General features: G+C 53.2%; 6 protein-coding genes across 6 annotated transcripts; all 6 read left to right on the top strand.

The window, feature by feature from the left end:
* Nucleotides 1–154: 154 nt before the first annotated feature.
* W97_07897 (uncharacterized protein) lies at nt 155–1,798 on the top strand (the record flags this gene model as incomplete). Its single annotated transcript, XM_007785766.1, has 1 exon — nt 155–1,798. The coding sequence occupies one exon, from the start codon at nt 155–157 to the stop codon at nt 1,796–1,798; it is 1,644 nt and encodes a 547-aa protein (XP_007783956.1).
* A 579-nt stretch (nt 1,799–2,377) lies between these two features.
* W97_07896 (uncharacterized protein) lies at nt 2,378–2,926 on the top strand (the record flags this gene model as incomplete). The annotated part of the gene is made up of 1 exon (XM_007785765.1): nt 2,378–2,926. One exon carries the CDS (start codon nt 2,378–2,380, stop codon nt 2,924–2,926), a length of 549 nt encoding a protein of 182 aa, XP_007783955.1.
* Nucleotides 2,927–4,918: 1,992 nt separating this feature from the next.
* W97_07895 (uncharacterized protein) lies at nt 4,919–5,901 on the top strand (the record flags this gene model as incomplete). The annotated part of the gene is made up of 2 exons (XM_007785764.1): nt 4,919–5,163; nt 5,229–5,901. The coding sequence occupies 2 exons, from the start codon at nt 4,919–4,921 to the stop codon at nt 5,899–5,901; spliced, it is 918 nt and encodes a 305-aa protein (XP_007783954.1).
* Nucleotides 5,902–7,032: 1,131 nt separating this feature from the next.
* Nucleotides 7,033–7,645, top strand: W97_07894 (uncharacterized protein; the record flags this gene model as incomplete). The annotated part of the gene is made up of 2 exons (XM_007785763.1): nt 7,033–7,413; nt 7,508–7,645. The coding sequence occupies 2 exons, from the start codon at nt 7,033–7,035 to the stop codon at nt 7,643–7,645; spliced, it is 519 nt and encodes a 172-aa protein (XP_007783953.1).
* Nucleotides 7,646–7,675: 30 nt separating this feature from the next.
* On the top strand, nt 7,676–8,496 carry W97_07893 (uncharacterized protein; the record flags this gene model as incomplete). The annotated part of the gene is made up of 3 exons (XM_007785762.1): nt 7,676–7,841; nt 7,907–7,956; nt 8,002–8,496. 3 exons carry the CDS (start codon nt 7,676–7,678, stop codon nt 8,494–8,496), a joined length of 711 nt encoding a protein of 236 aa, XP_007783952.1.
* A 7,351-nt stretch (nt 8,497–15,847) lies between these two features.
* Nucleotides 15,848–16,629, top strand: W97_07892 (uncharacterized protein; the record flags this gene model as incomplete). Its single annotated transcript, XM_007785761.1, has 2 exons — nt 15,848–16,302; nt 16,377–16,629. 2 exons carry the CDS (start codon nt 15,848–15,850, stop codon nt 16,627–16,629), a joined length of 708 nt encoding a protein of 235 aa, XP_007783951.1.
* Between the last annotated feature and the right edge of the window lie 185 nt (nt 16,630–16,814).

The raw sequence follows: 16,814 nt of genomic DNA, 5'->3' as shown, positions 1-16,814 counted from the left end.
CACAGCAGTTCCCCACATGAGACTGCTAGCGCGCTGGGGATTCTCCCGCAATCGTATGCGAGCAGACGCCGTATAAGAACGTTGAGGATATGATACGGAGCGTAACAAGCTCCTTCTTCGAGTTCACACCCGTTACTTCTTTGAAGTCGCTGCCATGAGGTTCAACGCCGCAACTTTGCTCTCTGTTCTTCCCACGTTGTGGCCCTGCGCATCAGCGAGACCGTCAAGCAGCACAAGAGGAACGCTGCAGCCACGCAGCGCATCTACAGGACCATATGCTTGCTCGGCTTCCTCGATTCCTAACCCGGAGCTCTTTGGCGCTGAGATTACGTCGCTGACGGCTCATGAAGTCCACAATTATTCGACAACTGGGGAGGCGTATGCTGCGGGTGGCGTCGCCCGCAACTATACCGGCCTCGAGTTCTGCCAAGTCAACATCACATACACACATCCAGGGGCTAACGACTCCGTCCACGTCCAAGTCTGGCTTCCCTTGAGCGGATGGAACCAGCGCTTTCTAGGCACAGGTGGGGGCGGGTTCACCACGGGCACAATGGCCCCTGCTCTTGCTCCTGCAATAGCGAACGGCTACTCGGCGGCAAGTACGGACGGCGGCCATGGTATAGGCGTCAGTGCCTCCACCTGGGCATTGCTGAGTCTTGGAAACGTGGATCTGCATTTGCTTGTGGACTTCGCTTCAAGGAGCTTACACGACATGACCGTGCTCGGCAAGGCTGTGACCGAGAGCTTTTATGGAACGGCGCCGCAATATTCCTACTGGAACGGCTGCTCCACCGGCGGGCGACAAGGACTTATGGAGGCACAGAGATACGCCAACGACTACGACGGCATTCTAGCTACAGCACCGGCAATCAATTGGCACAAGTTCGTTACTGCTGAAATCTGGCCGCAGGTCGTTATGCACGAGCTAGGCGTCTATCCTGATCAGTGCGAGTTCAACGCTATCACCGCGGCAGCAATCGAGGCCTGTGACCCTCTGGACGGCGTCACCGACAGCATCATCGCAGCGACAGGACTGTGCAACTTTGATCCGCACACCCTTGTGGGGCAACCGTTCACTTGCGATACCGACGGCACACAGCGAACCTACTCATCTGCAGCTGCGACAATCGCACTTGAGACCTGGAACGGCGCACACACTGACAACGGCACGAGACTATGGTACGGACTTGCCCCTGGCTCACCTCTCAATGGTCTCGCAAACACAAATCGAACCTCCAACGGCACCTCCTATGGCGTACCGTTCGTCATCAGCGACGAATGGATCCGGCTGTTTGTCGTCAAAGATCCTGCATTTAGTACCACCAACCTGACCACCGCGGCCTTTGAGTCGATTTTCCGCCAATCTGTCCAGGAATACGCCTCCATCATCGGCACGGACGACCCCGATCTTTCCGCCTTCCGCGATGCAGGCGGCAAGATGATCACATGGCACGGTCTCGCTGATCCACTTATCCCGCCCAACGGCACGGTCGACTACTACGATCGTGTCGTAGCCACTGATCCCGAGGTCATGGACTATTATCGCGTGTTCTTGGCTCCCGGAGTGGGTCATTGCTCGGGCGGTCCAGGGCCGTATCCTGAGAATGCGCTGGGCGCGCTGGTCGACTGGGTTGAGCAGGGTGTTGCGCCGGAGGAACTGGCTGCGACGAGCCCAGCTGTGAATGGAACGGTGGCTCGTCGGCCGCTTTGCCCTTACCCGCTTGTTGCGCGCTGGGACGGCGTTGGTGACTGGACTGAGGCTTCGTCGTATGAATGCGCTGCGTCGTTCGTATGAGACGTGTAAATATCTGTGCTAAAGCGCGAAGACGATGCGCGCGTTGCTCGAGCGCTCTTAAATACTAAAAGTATATTCCTAGATAAAGGTGCGGCTGAGCCCGTGATCCAACTTGCATCACCCCGCATCTCCAGGGCTACTATACTCCACCCAAACCTATGCAGTGAAATGCTGATTCCAAGGCGCGGAAACGAGACGGTGCCACTCTGAGCATCGGCAATCTGGACTGCTTCAATACCTAAGATCAAGAGAGCTATGTGCATACCAAGACCTTCATGCGAGGCCTTAAAGGACTGCCGGATGTCAGCCCTAGCCACTAGACCGACGCCAGGAAACTACTCGTTTCTCCTCATCAGGGCAGTCAGCTGGTGTCTGGGCATGCTTATCTGCAGATGTGGCGTAAATGAAGATTCAGCTGGAGCTGAAAAAATTCCAGCTGGAGCTGAAGACAGCTCCAAATCAGGAGGATACTTAACAGGGCTGTCCTCTCACTTACTGGGGATGAGAGTGATCAGGACCTAGAGCAAAGCTCCACCGCCGCTGCTCTTGAAATCTACATTACCAATCCCTAAACTCAATATGTCCTACCAAACGACACCCGCCTTCATCAAGTACTGCCCTAACGGCTGGGACGATGTCCGCTCACACCCAGCAATGGCATGGATGGAGAAGTACACGAACATGTTCGACTCACGCGCCGCCTTCGACGCACCGTATTCTGACTGGCACACCTCCGACTACACCCTCCACGAAGCGAACGGCATAACCATGTCTGGCGGAGAGGCAGGCTGGGCTGCTCTCAAGGACATATACAGCCCTTTCTCCGCCCACTTGCATGATCCGACATTCCTTGTTTGGTGGGAGACGGGAAATGGGTGGGAGATGATTGGACAGGCGGACATGTGCGCCAATTTGGCGGCACCGGGAGGCCAGAAGAAGAAGGACAGGAATGGGAACGAGTGGGACGTCATAATTCCATCTGCATTCCATTTTGAATATGTCAAGGACGATGGCGCGAAGCATGACGGGATGTTGCTTAGGAGGACGGAGATCCTCGCTGATTCGGGACCGGCTGTTGTTGAAATGATGAAGAGGGGGATGCTTAAGCCTGAGGAGCTGATGAAGTAGGCTGGTCTTTATAGCCAGGAGACAGGCTTGGTCAATCTATATAGGAGATTTCTTGCGAAAGTGCTTTAGGAGAACAAAAACTTTGCCTTCAACCGAGAGCTTCGTGATAAGGAACATGCTTTGAATTCGGCTCTAGAGATGGAAGACCCTCAAACCGTTTTATGTCACGCAGAGCCAGCCGGTTTTCGTGCTCAGAGACCCACCGCAGAATTGGAGACGGTAGCCGCGGCGGGAGACCAGGCGAAATTCAAGACTTAGAGAGTGGGTGCCGTGGCCCTACGCCTAAAAGAATTGCTAAAAGGGACCCGAGACCGGGTGAAGAAATGCATGAGCGACCTTAAGCAGGTACTCTTAGCCATGCGACTGGCCGATAGCCGGTATGAAGAAAGCGAATCCGCATGGAGAATTCTCATAGAGGAAACTACGACCGAGGTCGAGGAGAAATTCCACGAACTTGGTAGGCTCATTGTCATCGCCGACAATCAGCAGAAGCAAATCCAGGAGGCGGATGATGAGATACAGAGATTCACGGACCTTGTAAGGGACCTGAGTACAAACACGAGACCGCAGCCGAACACATAGGGTTCGCGTAGAGGTTCGCGTGGACCTGCCCATGCGAACAACTTAGCACTGTTGACTTCGGTCTGGTGAAGACTCTCCCAGCCGAAAAGTGGTGAAATCACGTGCCGTCTCTCCTATGGTTGCATTACTCTTATTCGAAAGGTTATAATTATCAAGAAGCGGGTATAGAAAAGCTCTACATCGATGTAATGAGGTGGTTTAAGGGTACATACGTAGTTTAGCCTAGAAGTCTTTAATATACATTGCACCGTTTTCCTGTTAAGACGGCACGTGATTCTACAACTTCACAGAACCTTCGATCTGACTTACGTCCACCAGCTCCCTGCATACACAATCCACTCGCTTTCCATCGCCAACGTAGCAACACGCCCTTTCCAACCGACATGAACACGCGGAACATCATCCGATACATGTGCAGTATCATCAACGCCTCGCACACTAGCGGCACGCTCTCATCTACTCCCCGCCCGATTATTGAGCCTTCCAGATGGGCGCGCTCGATCTCCTCTTCTTTTCTAATACGATCCTCGGCCTCAACTCTTCTCTCTACAATGCGGCCTTGGCCATCGCGCTTGCTTTGAGTTGCACGAGCAACGCGTCAGCCACCCCATGCTTTCTACAGAAACGGCCCTCGAGCGAGCCCTCTTACCTATTATGACGGATCCGTTCATCAATAATACGCAGATGGTGCGTGCAAAGGTTCTGGCATACCCGCCGCTTGTGCCATTGCTGCTCACAGGTAAGTTGCCCGTGTACTTGCGCTGTCTCGCAATGTCGGTTCTACGCCTATACGGACGCTTCTTAATCCAAGGCAGGATTTCTTTGCCAGCCTGGCTGTTAACCTTGGTCACGGCCGTGTCAATGACCGTTTCGTAGCCTGTATCCAAGTTATACGTAGCTCGTTGTATCCGAACAGGCTTGCTCGCCGTCCCATTGCACTCGTAGTCTTGCTTTTCTATATTTGTGATGAGACGACACGAGGTATGCCGGGAGAATGAATAGGCACCGGCGCTGCTGGCGGTCTCTGCGCTTGACGGTAAGTCACGCCGGTGTATCGCTCCGAACTACCGGCGATGCCAAGACACCACGCGTGAATGCAGCGGTATATGCATTCGAGGCGTTGACTCTTAATGCACGTGACCATAAAATGCGACGATGTACAACTCTAACGTGATGGCAGTGTTTGCGCGTGGTAGTAAGTCTAGCCGTATGTGACTTCACGGTGTTTGTGCTCTTTGTACTCAATTACAAGTCTCTGATGTGGAACGTGAGCTGTAGCTGGTGTGGCCGTAAGCGGTATACCCCTGGTACGTTAAATCGGACCTCATGCCATCCCAGCATACACCACACACCCTCATCATCGTCTCAATACCATCCTCATAACTACCATCATCATCTTAACATCAAAGCATGACTGAATCCGACCTTACTAGGGCCTTCGATGCTATCCTCAGGCAGGGGAGAGAGGCGAACAGCACACTCCTGGAGAGGCTCGCAAAGGTTGAAGAAAACCTGCGTCGACAGGAGATGATGCTACGGCTGCAGGACGTGGTGCTTACTTGCGCAGCGCCAGCAGCGCGGCAGGTGTTTGACAGCTCCACCGCCGAACAGATTGAACGAGGCATGGCTAGTGTGATCCCATGCGGTCGTGCAGCGTGAGTTCAGCCCTGGTTGCCTGCTTAACATGTAGCTAGGGAGAGCATGAGTTGACAACTGACAGGCTACCCTCGCCGGAACTTGGTGACATAGCTTTCCGTGCCGGGTCCTGTGGCGGGAACCATCCCGCGGCCAGCTTAGATGCACCACTCTCGATGTCCTCCGACACCGTCGCGAGCGAGAGCTTATCGGAGAGCCTGCTAGCGAGCACGCAGCCTACAGCTACAGATGCTGTCACGGTTGAGGATCCTGCGAAGACCAACCCCATGGCCTCCTCTCAATCATCTCTTGCCACGACCCAGTCGCATCTTGCAGCCGGCAACGGCGAGACTGGGTATCCACTCGGAAGCAATCTCGAGACCTTCTCCCAGCGGCCGTCTTCAGAGTCGCCATCGGCTTTCGACTTCTCAGCTGCGGACGAGGGCTTTGGCAGTGATTACGCAGATTTAGATTTGGAGCCCCTGGGCTTCACCGATACCCAGATCACGGAGAAGACCGCTGAGAATAATCTCGCTGGTATGACATCACAAAGACAGTCCGCGGAACGAAATTTCGCTGGTATCACATCCCAAGGCACGTCTGCTGGGGAAGACCTCCGTTTTCAAGGCTCCTCCGATACTCAGTTCACGGAGCAGGCTCCCATAGAGAGGATTTTCGTGATTCAGGGCTCCATGACGCCATCCAAACGGCGTGCATCACTGGGGTCTCAACCTCTCGAGGGCGAGGTACCGTCATAGAAGCCGCGCTTTGCCATGTCGACTACCCAGGCTCTCTTCCCCAACGCCGGTCTAGGAGAGCGCTTCAAGGCTGCCGAGGTGGAACTACTCATCACTGGCACTAGGACGTCGGGAGAGCGCCGACCGATGGCGGAACTCCAACTCCTCCACGTCTTCCGCCAGAGTGCACCTTCAGGCCTGTCAGAATGATTCCATCTCCCCAATCACCTTGCTTGCCCCGCAATCGTATGGCAGTTGTAGCCGGCATACAGCCGCACGGTCCTGATGCAAACATCAATGGCCTCATCTCCACTGGCCGGACGTGCATGGCAAGTCGTCCGAGGTGCAAATCATTATACTTAGCTCTACTTCACTATGCGGCTCTGAACAAAGTTATATCGGAGCTTGGCAGTGGTTGCGAATCGCCTACAATGGCTTCAACATGTAATATCGGCCGCTTTACGCAGCTCGAACTCATCCTGAAATAGCCGTACACGACGTTAAAGAGCTCTAGAACTTTTGTAATCCTGAAGTCCTTATGGTCGATAGTGCTTTCCGTCCTGCAGCTGGCAGTGTGACCTTGTTCATACCAGCTTCTTTACAAGCTGACCCATCTAAGACAAACCAGGTCTTACTTAGCCATTCCTACGTTGGCCTCGTCCTCAATGCTGCGCCGAGTCTTGTTTCGAACTTCCGAATGTCGAGAATCCGACTGCGCCAAATGCGCAGATCGTTTGTCCTGGATACGTTGCCTCCAATGTTGAAGAGAACGGACAGGCTTCAGCGCCGATCTTACTCTAGCCGGCGAGCTGTGCAATGCATATGGCAACGACATGGTGGACCTGGTCCTATCTGTTAAGTATCAGACAGCGAAGCGTCTGAATGTCTGGATTTTCCCGCGTTATCTCGCGCCGTAGAACACGTCCCAGTTTATCTTACCGCCATTCCTCGCTCCGCAGCCTGGCGTTGAGAGTCAAGGCGGCCTGCGAAGTAGCGAGCTGAATCTGACTTGGTCAAACGATCCGAGCTTCCAGTTCGAGGTCAATCGTACCGGGTCTAGGGAAGTGCTGTGCAGCCCCTTCGGCAATGGCATTGTCTTCGAGGATCAATTACTGGAGCTGGTAACGTCCGTGGTTCCCGACTATAACATCCATGGCCTCGCGGGGAACACGCATCAATTCCGTCCTGGACCAACCTTACACGGGCGTTAGGAACGACTCTCTCAGTACCTGGTATCGGCACATCCCGCTTGATGGCATCTGGATCGACCTAAGCGATGCTGCGTCTTACGTTGTGAGACCACATTCAGACCTCTTCTATCTAAATCCCGCCCACCTTCCGTTCAGCCTGCCCGGAGAACCTGGCACGATCGACTACCGGTACCTAGAAGGGTTCAATGTCACCAACGCCACGGAAGCAGCTTCCGCTAGCTCAGACCTCTCCAAACGCCGCCATGGCTTCTACCTCCTTCGCGACATCAACTTAGGGCCGCACGGAGCCGACGCCAGGCGTTCGGTATCTCAAATTCCCACCGTATGTCATCAACAGTGTCTTCGAAGGTCACTCTTTACGCAGGAACTGTATATTGCTAAATGCCACGCATAACGATCAATACAATACGACGAAGTACGAGATGCACAACCTGTTCGGTCACCGGATACTCAATGCAACTTACAACAATCCCTTGTCGATATTCCCGAACAGACGCCCTTTCCTGCTCAGACATTTGACCTTTGCAGGCAACGGTGCCATCGGGAGCTACTGAGGCGGTGACAACTACTCGATGTGGGGCAGCATGTACTTTCCCATTGTCCAAGCTCTCAAATTCGCCATAGCTAGCATTAAGATGTTCGGCACCGATACCTACGGCTTCGCTAGGAACGCTGGTATGGAGCTGTGCACGAGGTGGATGCAGCTCAGTACACTCTTCCCTTTCTATCCAAACTACAACGTGATCGGCGGTAAGCTTCTGACAGCTACTCTGCCCAGTCTGTTCAGTCGAATCAAAAGGCTAACTCGATTCTAGCTATACCGCAAGAAGCGTTCCGCTGGACGCAACCACAGCCGCCGCCACCCGTATCATAAGGAACATCCGCTACGCGCTGCTCCCTACATGTACAGCTCTTCTACCACGCCCACACCGCCGGCGAAACGGTGATGCGTGCGCTAGCCTGGGAGTTCTCCAATGACCTTCTGCTCCGCGGCGTCGACAACCAGTTCATGCTCGGCCCCGGGCTACTCATTACCCCAGTCTTAAAGCCGCTCGTCACGACTATTAGAGGCGTCTTCCCTAGCGTTGTGGACGACGTGGTGTGGTATGACTACTACGCGTTGGCGCATATGGATGTATGGACAGATGTGAATACTACGTTGCAGGCGCCGCTGGAGCATATTCATATGCATGTCAGGGGTGGATCTATCGTTGCTAGACAGGCGCCTGGGAACACGACGGCGACATTAAGAAGATATCCGTGGGGCCTACTTGTAGCGCTGAACGCGAACGGAGAGGCAAGGTGTGACTTGTACATCGATGACGGTGAGAGTCTAGTCCAGTTCAAACGGGGTCGAACTACTTGCAGGCGAGCCACACGCCTGCTTGTTAGATTCGCCATGTGAGTGCCTGCTAACGCAGCGTGCAGTTCTCCTATACTAGCGGCTCGCTGAACACCCGGGCACGGAACACACATGAAAGACGGCCACGCTGGGCACAAGGTTAAAGGGCGACTATCGGGACAGCAGCGCCTTGTCGAATGTCACTATTGCAGGCGCGCCGGGTCTGCCGAGGGGCATGTCATTTCGCCTTGATGGGAGTAAGTGCTCGACGGCGGAAGTCGTCATGGATTACTCGAACGGGGTGCTCCATCTCTCCGGTTTGGAGGACCTTAACAGGGGCGGCGTTTGGGGAGGTGATCTGCAAGCGAGCTTAATGTTTGAAGGATGAAGGCCAAAGATGTGTCGACGCAAAATTGGTCAATCTGGCGCTCCCTGATACATCATATTCATATGTGGCCGTAGGTGTTGACCATCAGTCGTAGACCACTTGAGCGGAATGCGATGATCTATCTGTTCGATACCATCCTGATTGTTCTAAAAGCGGTGACAAAGAGCATACAATGATCCGCACAGACAGGCGAAAAGTGTTTGGTCACGAGGGACTGTGGTGAGGTGACATCTTCTCTCCAGGGGAAGACAAGCCCATTACCTAGGTAAATATTTGACGATGGTTCAACTAGTATACCGCTAGAGTATCTGGAATAGTGATGCCCACCGAACGCAACAAAGCGTATTTTCTTACCATGCTGACAATTTCTGAGATCCGCAAGATGGTAGCCCCAATTCAATCTGTTCACACTGATTCTTGTTGCGGGCGAACACGGTACTCTGAATTCCGCTGCAAATTGGTCACATCTGCGGCGGAGGTGTTCAAGGCCTCACGTGGGCCTCAACAAGCAGGCATGGGAGCAGAAATATTGCAACATGCCGAGGTGCAGCCGGCTGAAGCTCTACTTCCAACTTCTAGGCTAAACAATGTGTTTTTGTCTGAAAGGTTGATGCACAGAATGGAGCCTCAGTGTGTGTTCCTATCTAAGCGGTAAGCAACATTCTGAAACTGTGTGGTGGACGATGGCGTGGATTATGGTGATTCTCCTTCCGCTCTCTACGGTGCCACTAGTGCAATACTTTTGCTCCCATGCCTACAGTGTAATACATATCTTGGCGGCCACTGGCCCCACTTGCGTACATTGCCAAGCTCAACATATGACGCAAAAGTTGGTCGATTCATGCGCGTCGTATATGGAACATGTCAACGCTAATGCAAGGACAAGGGCATGCTCGCTTCATCTTCGAATCAGAATCTGCTTCTTGAGACGCAGCTGCCCCGTCCGTGGGGCGCTAGATGAGAACCCGCAGGGGTTTTTATGATACCGCCTGATGAATGCTCGGCCTACCGTTTGGCCCGCGGGCAAGGTTAGCACAGCACCCAACGTGAGAACATGAACAACCGTGCCTAACAAGCATCTACCTCACGGCATTACCATATCGACTCTGCAAAACTACCAACTCCTACAAGCAACAGAGTCACAACGTAACTTTTTATAAACACAATATTGAACTATCTCGTTCCGCGCAAGTTGCACCCATCAAGCATAACACCGCAAAGCTTCGCTTGGACCTCTCGGCCCACGGTCGCAATCTTCGTTATCCTCCTTCACGACAAACGTCCTTCGCAGACTCCCCTTCCTTCAACTTACGATCCTGCCTGGCCGTCCAGCGACTGACCAGTGTTGCTAAGCCGTCGACGAGTTCCTAGGTTCGATACCGTCGACTCCCAACTCGTTTGCTGCCTCGCACGGCTGACGGACCTTATCGTTGACAGTTCGAGCCACTCCGCTCGCTCCGCTCGCGACAAGTCTTCGGGCAGCTCATGAAAATTGTATCGGAAGCCTTCAAGACGCGGCTGTGGATACCGAACAGCATCCCGTTCTATGTCCTCACCTGATTGATGTTAGCCTGGCCGTTCTGCTCTACAGTCCCTCGGATTTTCTCTGTGAAGGCCTTTCCGGACTCCGAAGGCAACGTGCCTCGTACAACACTGGACGGAACATGAGAGTCTCTTGATGTGGACACCCGTTGATGAGCGTCCGTCGTTCTAGCGATAAGCCAGAACCTTCGGAACCATGGAAAAGCCCAACAGAGGACAAGAGAAGTATACGAATCTTACCATGATTCTGGGAAGCAGCGGATGGCGATCTATTGCTCGACTCTCCATTTACCACCGCTCGCCTCCTACCGCAGAGCGCGGCTATGCCTCCACGCTGATAAGCGAGAGCAATGCAAGCCACAATTACCCCTACGAAGGTTACGAAGACACCCACGATAGCAATCTTCGCTTCGGTCGACATCATTAGTGTCGCCGACATATCAGCTAGAGCCTCGGCTGAAGAGTTATCTTTCGTACTGGTTACATCAGTATTCCATCGATGCAACAACTATACCCACCTCCCTGGACTCACCTCTGCTCGTTCCTGTTGTGCTGGACCGTTCCGGCTCTGTCCGATGAAGTGCGAGTCTAAACCGCACGGCAAGATGGAATCCGTCAGACTTGTAAATCGAACGCGCTTCACAGGATTTCCAGATTGAAGGCACCGCGGCTGGCGATAACGGTCTCTCGTATAATCGATGGAAATTGAGGAACACAGATTCGAGTCTAACAAGTCAGCCTCAGATACCACCGAGGAAGTCGAAAGTACCCGCCGCGAGGCATTTCCGCGACGTCACAGCATCTCGGTGCTTACACAGTCGATAGACCCTCCAAGTCTCCCACAAATGGGTGGATCGACTGGCGCAAAGGCGTTATTAGATGATCCAGCAAAGCCGACCGCACTTACGACGACCTGCGCGCAAGCAGAGCCCGACTTCGTACGGCAGACTACAACTTGGCTATACGGCCACTGGTCTTTCCATACGTACATTCTAGTGCTTCGTGTATCGCTTACCTGAAGTAGCTCTTCCCAACCTGATATTCAGACGTTCGCTTCGTCCTCGGACAGCCTTTCTTCCCAGCTTGCTGGAGCTCAGTATATCGTTCCACCGAAGATTTCGTTGTCGAAAGTACCTACAATGGCAACAGCGGAACAACAAGGAGCACACGGTGTCACACACAACAGCAAGGCAGAGGAGTCGTTGCTGGCTCAAAAAGTTCGCCAATTCCGCCATCGCCGTGCTTCGCGATTTTGCCAAGGTCTTTTGGCGGGATGGCTTGCATTGCGCTCACGAACAACAACAAGAATGTCGTGTTTATGGGCACCCATCTACAATTCGACCGAGTGCTTTAGAGCCCACTTCTGAACGGCCTACAAGGATAGCGCCTCGATCAGGCAGCCTTCGCAAAAAACACACTTGAATTGAAGAGGGTAATATCCGCACGTAGAACCCCCGTGGCGCGGTCGGCTATCGCACAACCCCCACCTACATTGTTCGTGTACAAGAAATAAAGGTATGCTCAGACTTTATAGCTACTTGCACTGCCGACTTTGTGGTCGATTTAATATCGCAAAGGTAAGACCAGAGCAACATTTAGTGTGCTCAGCTATGGTAAAACGCCATAACACGAATCCCCGTCCAGACGAGACCTTACCTTGGAGTGCAAGATATCATATGACAGAAACGCCGGAGAAAGTTTACCCTACGCGCGTAGTGCGCCTCTCCTGACTACCCTGTCGTGACTGCACCGGTCCTCAGGACGACTTTCGGTTCACTCTTTTGTCAATTTGAAAGGACAGGGTCTCGGGCGTTTCGATATCATACACTCATTCAGCAAGATCAGTTCGACGCGTCGTCTGCTGCTGCGCTTCTCCTTAGTTTCACAAGCTTTCTATACCAGGTCCACGCTCTATGCATCCCTTCGAATCCGGTCTGCGGAGCAGCGTTCGTACAAGCGTAGCTGTAGTAAGAAAATTTGGGCACATGGCTGTCCGGTCGTCTTTGCTAGCAAATTTGATTCGTGGCGGTTCTGACGTCGGCCTTGGAGGTCACTCACGGTTCTTGATACTCGCTGATGGTATTGAGTATATGGCGCAAGCAAGCTACAAAGTATTTGTATGGATTGTTAGACCCAATATTCCCTAATCCAGTTGAGTTTCAAGCCTTGATTTCCATGACTTTTGGATGTGAGACATCTCCAGCGTCAGGTTGACACCGGGAGCGAGCTGCAGAGAGTTGAAGAGCGTTTTGTGAGTAGCGGAGCTGCGGAGGAGCTGCTAGAGGGGACAGGTGCGCCTGGAGTATTCCGAGGAGAGGCGACGGTTAGGCATAGTGGTGCGCGGCAGGCACAAAAGGATGAGCCTTACTCACTCGCCGCGCTACGTCTCCGTCCGCTAAAACTCTTGCAGGCGGCGAGCTCAACATAGACACGAGGGGGGCTGGATGAGGTGGTGTAGTCACCGTGGGATCTACGTCGCAACATGCTGGGGATTACTGAGCAGCAGACTGCACGTACATATGGCTTGCAAGCGTAGTTTAGGTGCGATATCTTTATTGCTACTCTTGCCGTTGGAAGCTGTATTAGCTGCGGTAAGGGCAGTAGGAGTTAGTGGAATGTTCCTAGTGAGCGTTTGGCGAGCTGCTGAGTCGATCTTCCTGTGGTTCAACACTATGCGACTATTAAGAACTTCTGACTATTGTGAATTAATGCTATGCGCGGCTTTAAGTAGAACTAACGCCAAGTAATAGGATTATTGATTATTTGGTAATTCGCCGTACGTGTACATGATCACACAAGTAATGTGGGCAGCCCTCGTTCGATCCTGTCGTCCACCCCAAGTGAGATACCTAAGGAAGCAGGCAAGATTGCAAAGTCGTGGGACATTCTTGGCATGAGGCAGCACACAGACAGGGGTAGCTGATCACGTGATTTTCGCCCTTTTAAGAATTTTTCCAATCAGGCTGCTTGAAATGACCCGTGCCAGGCTTGGACTTGCGGAGAACTTCAACATCTTTCCAGTTCGCTGTCAGCCTTGTTGCCTCCGCCCTTTTTCCACCTCACCTAGTAGGAAATCTATCTTTGCCCATATATCCTTTCCCTTACATGTACTATGGAACTTGCACAGATCCGTAACATTACTAGCCAAGCCGACGAGCTTGAACCACGGTGGCAGCCTTCCTCATCGTCCTTCAGTACTGAACTTCGCTCACAGACTCGCCTCATTCAACCCACAATCCATCTCAACCGTTCGACGCATACGGCCCACAACCGTCCCATTGTTGGGAGTGCTCTCAGCCTTCGTCTCTTTCATTGCAACGATCCATGACAAGTGCCACGCCTAGCCGACAGTCAGGAGGAGGCTGGCTATTTTAGGTGGCAGCTGGCGCGAAGGGACTTTCGTTGACGCTCAGCTCGTCCTCTACCTCGTACGGCTGACGAATCTTTATCGATGACCACGCCTGCTGCTCTGCTCGCGACAGATCTTCGGGTCGTTCATGGAGCTCGTACGGAAAGCTGTCAATACGGTGCAGTTGATGATTACCAGCACGCCATTCGATATCAACGTCTGGTCGCGCGCGTCAGCCTGGTTATCCAGCGTAACAGCTTTTAAGGGGCTCCTTGTGCCGAACAAACTCTAGTACCACTTCCCAGGTTCACGTTCCCCAATTCCGACCTCTATGTGCCTTCGAGACAGATTGAGGAACCAGCTGGAGGTCCGGGAGATCTCACCAGGATTCTCAGAAGCGTGCGACGCTGGCCCACACGTCGACCGTCCAGCGGGCCTTGTATGCCTTTTACCGTAGACCGCATCCAAAACACCCCGTTTATAAGCGAAGCTTACGCAAGGCACGACCACCGCCACCGCTATGGCCACGATGCCAACGGTCGCTTCGGTCGATAATGCTGTTTGCCGATCAACTAGCTATGGGACGCTTCTTCGAGCAACTACCTGCTCGAACCGGACGCATCAGTTTCTGTTCCGCAAGGTGATAATGTGCCCACGGGCCTGACTCACCCTTACGCATTGTTTTTATGGCTCTCGTACTACCCAACGAGAAATTGGGGCTCCTCTTCCCTCACAGTTCTTACTGCTGTGGAGTACCTATCGACTTTCGGGGTGGACGTACCGTGTTAGCCCATGCAATGCGCATCTTCATGATCGGTTGCTGATTCAGCAGCCTCGTCGACACCAAGCTGCCCCTCCGAGCGACAAGAACATCGAGTGCTTTTGAGCCAGCTTTAAGAAAGAGAAAAGCAATGCGCTCATTCACACTGTATGAGGCAATTTGCCCTTGAATTGAACTGGGTGACATTGGCTTCAATCGTCCGTTTCATCCTCCAATAAGCACATGCATCGCGAGTGCTAGATGCGTTCTTCATGCTTTCAATTTATCGCTGCTCGTATTGCCAGCTTGTTTCGAGGTAGGGATAATACATCAACCATTTATCATGTTATTGAGTCCTTAGATGATACACATCAGGATTCTTTTTCGCTTCTACTCCCTTCTCGAAGAGCCTTGCAAGCTATCATCTTGTGTGCCAACCGCGCACGAAGATACCACAAGCACGGGCTCTGTTTCAAGAGAAAATCAGAGCTGCAGTGTCGCCAGGCCTGGGGTCTACGCACCGCTTAGCATCAGGCCGGTTGATGTAGGTAGACGAGTACTCAGACGAGAGACTTCCACTTTATGGAATCTACTGGACCTACGTCTTATGACTCGTGAGTGCGATGATCGAGCTATTGAGGCATATCGAGAGGCGCTGGTTCATCAAGGAGGACGCGTTACCTGCAGAGCCTCGGTGTTGTAATGGTGGGACTGCTGGAGGATACAGGGGCTTATAGAGGATTTTAAGAAGCCCGTATAGTAGACTATATTTGTAGAGATTTTACATAGCAGGAGCAATACGAGTATGATGGCCACTTCGGTGATTTCGGTGCTGGTATTACATTGGAGGGTGCCTCAAGATGCCTGACCGTAAGCCCTCTCTGTCCGCGCCGGTTCTCGCTCGGACGGCACTGCCGCAGATGATTCCGCCGGTTCCGCCTTCGGTTCCAGGCTTCCTAGCCCGGTTGTGAGCCTTTGTAGGCAGGAAATCAACAATTTAGCCTTAGCAAACCCCACTAGAGTAAGCCCTCCAACGTACAAATGGCTGCCGTGATCCGCCAGCCTAGTCAGCAGGCTTTATCTCTTTCACTCCTTCCGTCCGGGCAGTGCTACATATATGCCTCTTCCCTCTCGCCTGGATAGCCCATTGTTCAACGCTCTTCGACACCTCAACAACACGCCGCACCTCGCGCTTCCGAAACCGCAATCCGCCGGGCTCTCCCGCCGACGACCCCTCGACCCCTCGGGTACCGCCTTAGGCTGCAACGTCATCCCTCAGCGACGAAGAAATTACTCATACTCGACTTCTACAACTTCCAGCGCCGGAACACGCCTGCGACGCCAATTCTCGCCGCGCGCGAGGTCAGCGACTACCATGACGGACTCTCCTCCGCGCACCCCGCAGAACGGCGTGGATGGCTCGATCTCAAAAATGCTGCCGGATACGTACCAGTTCCCGACTGGAAAGCTGAAGAGGGTTCTCAGCGACAGCTCGAAGACGCCGCTCGTGCTTATTTCGTGCGGATCGTTCTCGCCTATCACATACCTGCATCTGCGACTGTTTGAACTGGCGATGGATCATGCGAGGATATCCACGGATTTTGAGGTGGTGGGAGGGTACCTTTCGCCGGTCGGAGACGCGTACAAGAAGGCTGGTCTTGCGAGCGCGGAGCACCGGATTCGTATGTGCGAATTGGCGGTCTCTGAAGACTTTTGGGTAGATGTCGGTATGGTAACGGCCAGCGCCAGCGAGGTAGAGAAGAGGCTAATTTCGCGTCTACCAGACCCTTGGGAGGCGCTACAAAAGGAGTACCAGCCCACAGCCGTTGTGTAAGTTGCGCAATTCCCATCGCACAGTCCTCGCATTGAACACATTACATGCTAACCTCGCACCTCTCAATCAGACTAGATCACTTTGAAAAAGAGCTCAACGAAGTCTATGGCGGCATCGAGACCTACGACGGCAGTCGGAAGCCGTTTCACGTGGCACTACTCGCCGGAGCTGATCTGATACAGACCATGTCTACGCCAGGCGTGTGGTCGGAGCAGGATCTGGATCACATACTGGGCCACTACGGAGCATTCGTGGTGGAACGGGCAGGCACAGATTTGGAGGAGGCAATGAGCACGCTCGAGAAGTGGAAGCACAACATCTAGTAGGTTGCGGATTATTTGGAAATGGATCGCTTGCTGACGATTGCAGCCCGATACATCAGCTCATCCCGAACGAGGTCTCCAGCACGAAGGCAAGCACAACCCCCCAAAGCCTTAGCAGAACTTTTGCTGACTATCATATAGATTCGATTGTAATACACTCCAGTCAAACATCCGGACATCCGCTG

This window comes from Coniosporium apollinis (genome assembly GCF_000281105.1).
Source record: "Coniosporium apollinis CBS 100218 chromosome Unknown supercont1.46, whole genome shotgun sequence".
In the NCBI taxonomy this organism is placed as follows: Eukaryota; Fungi; Ascomycota; class Dothideomycetes; genus Coniosporium; species Coniosporium apollinis.
This window is presented reverse-complemented; position numbering and strand designations above follow the sequence as displayed.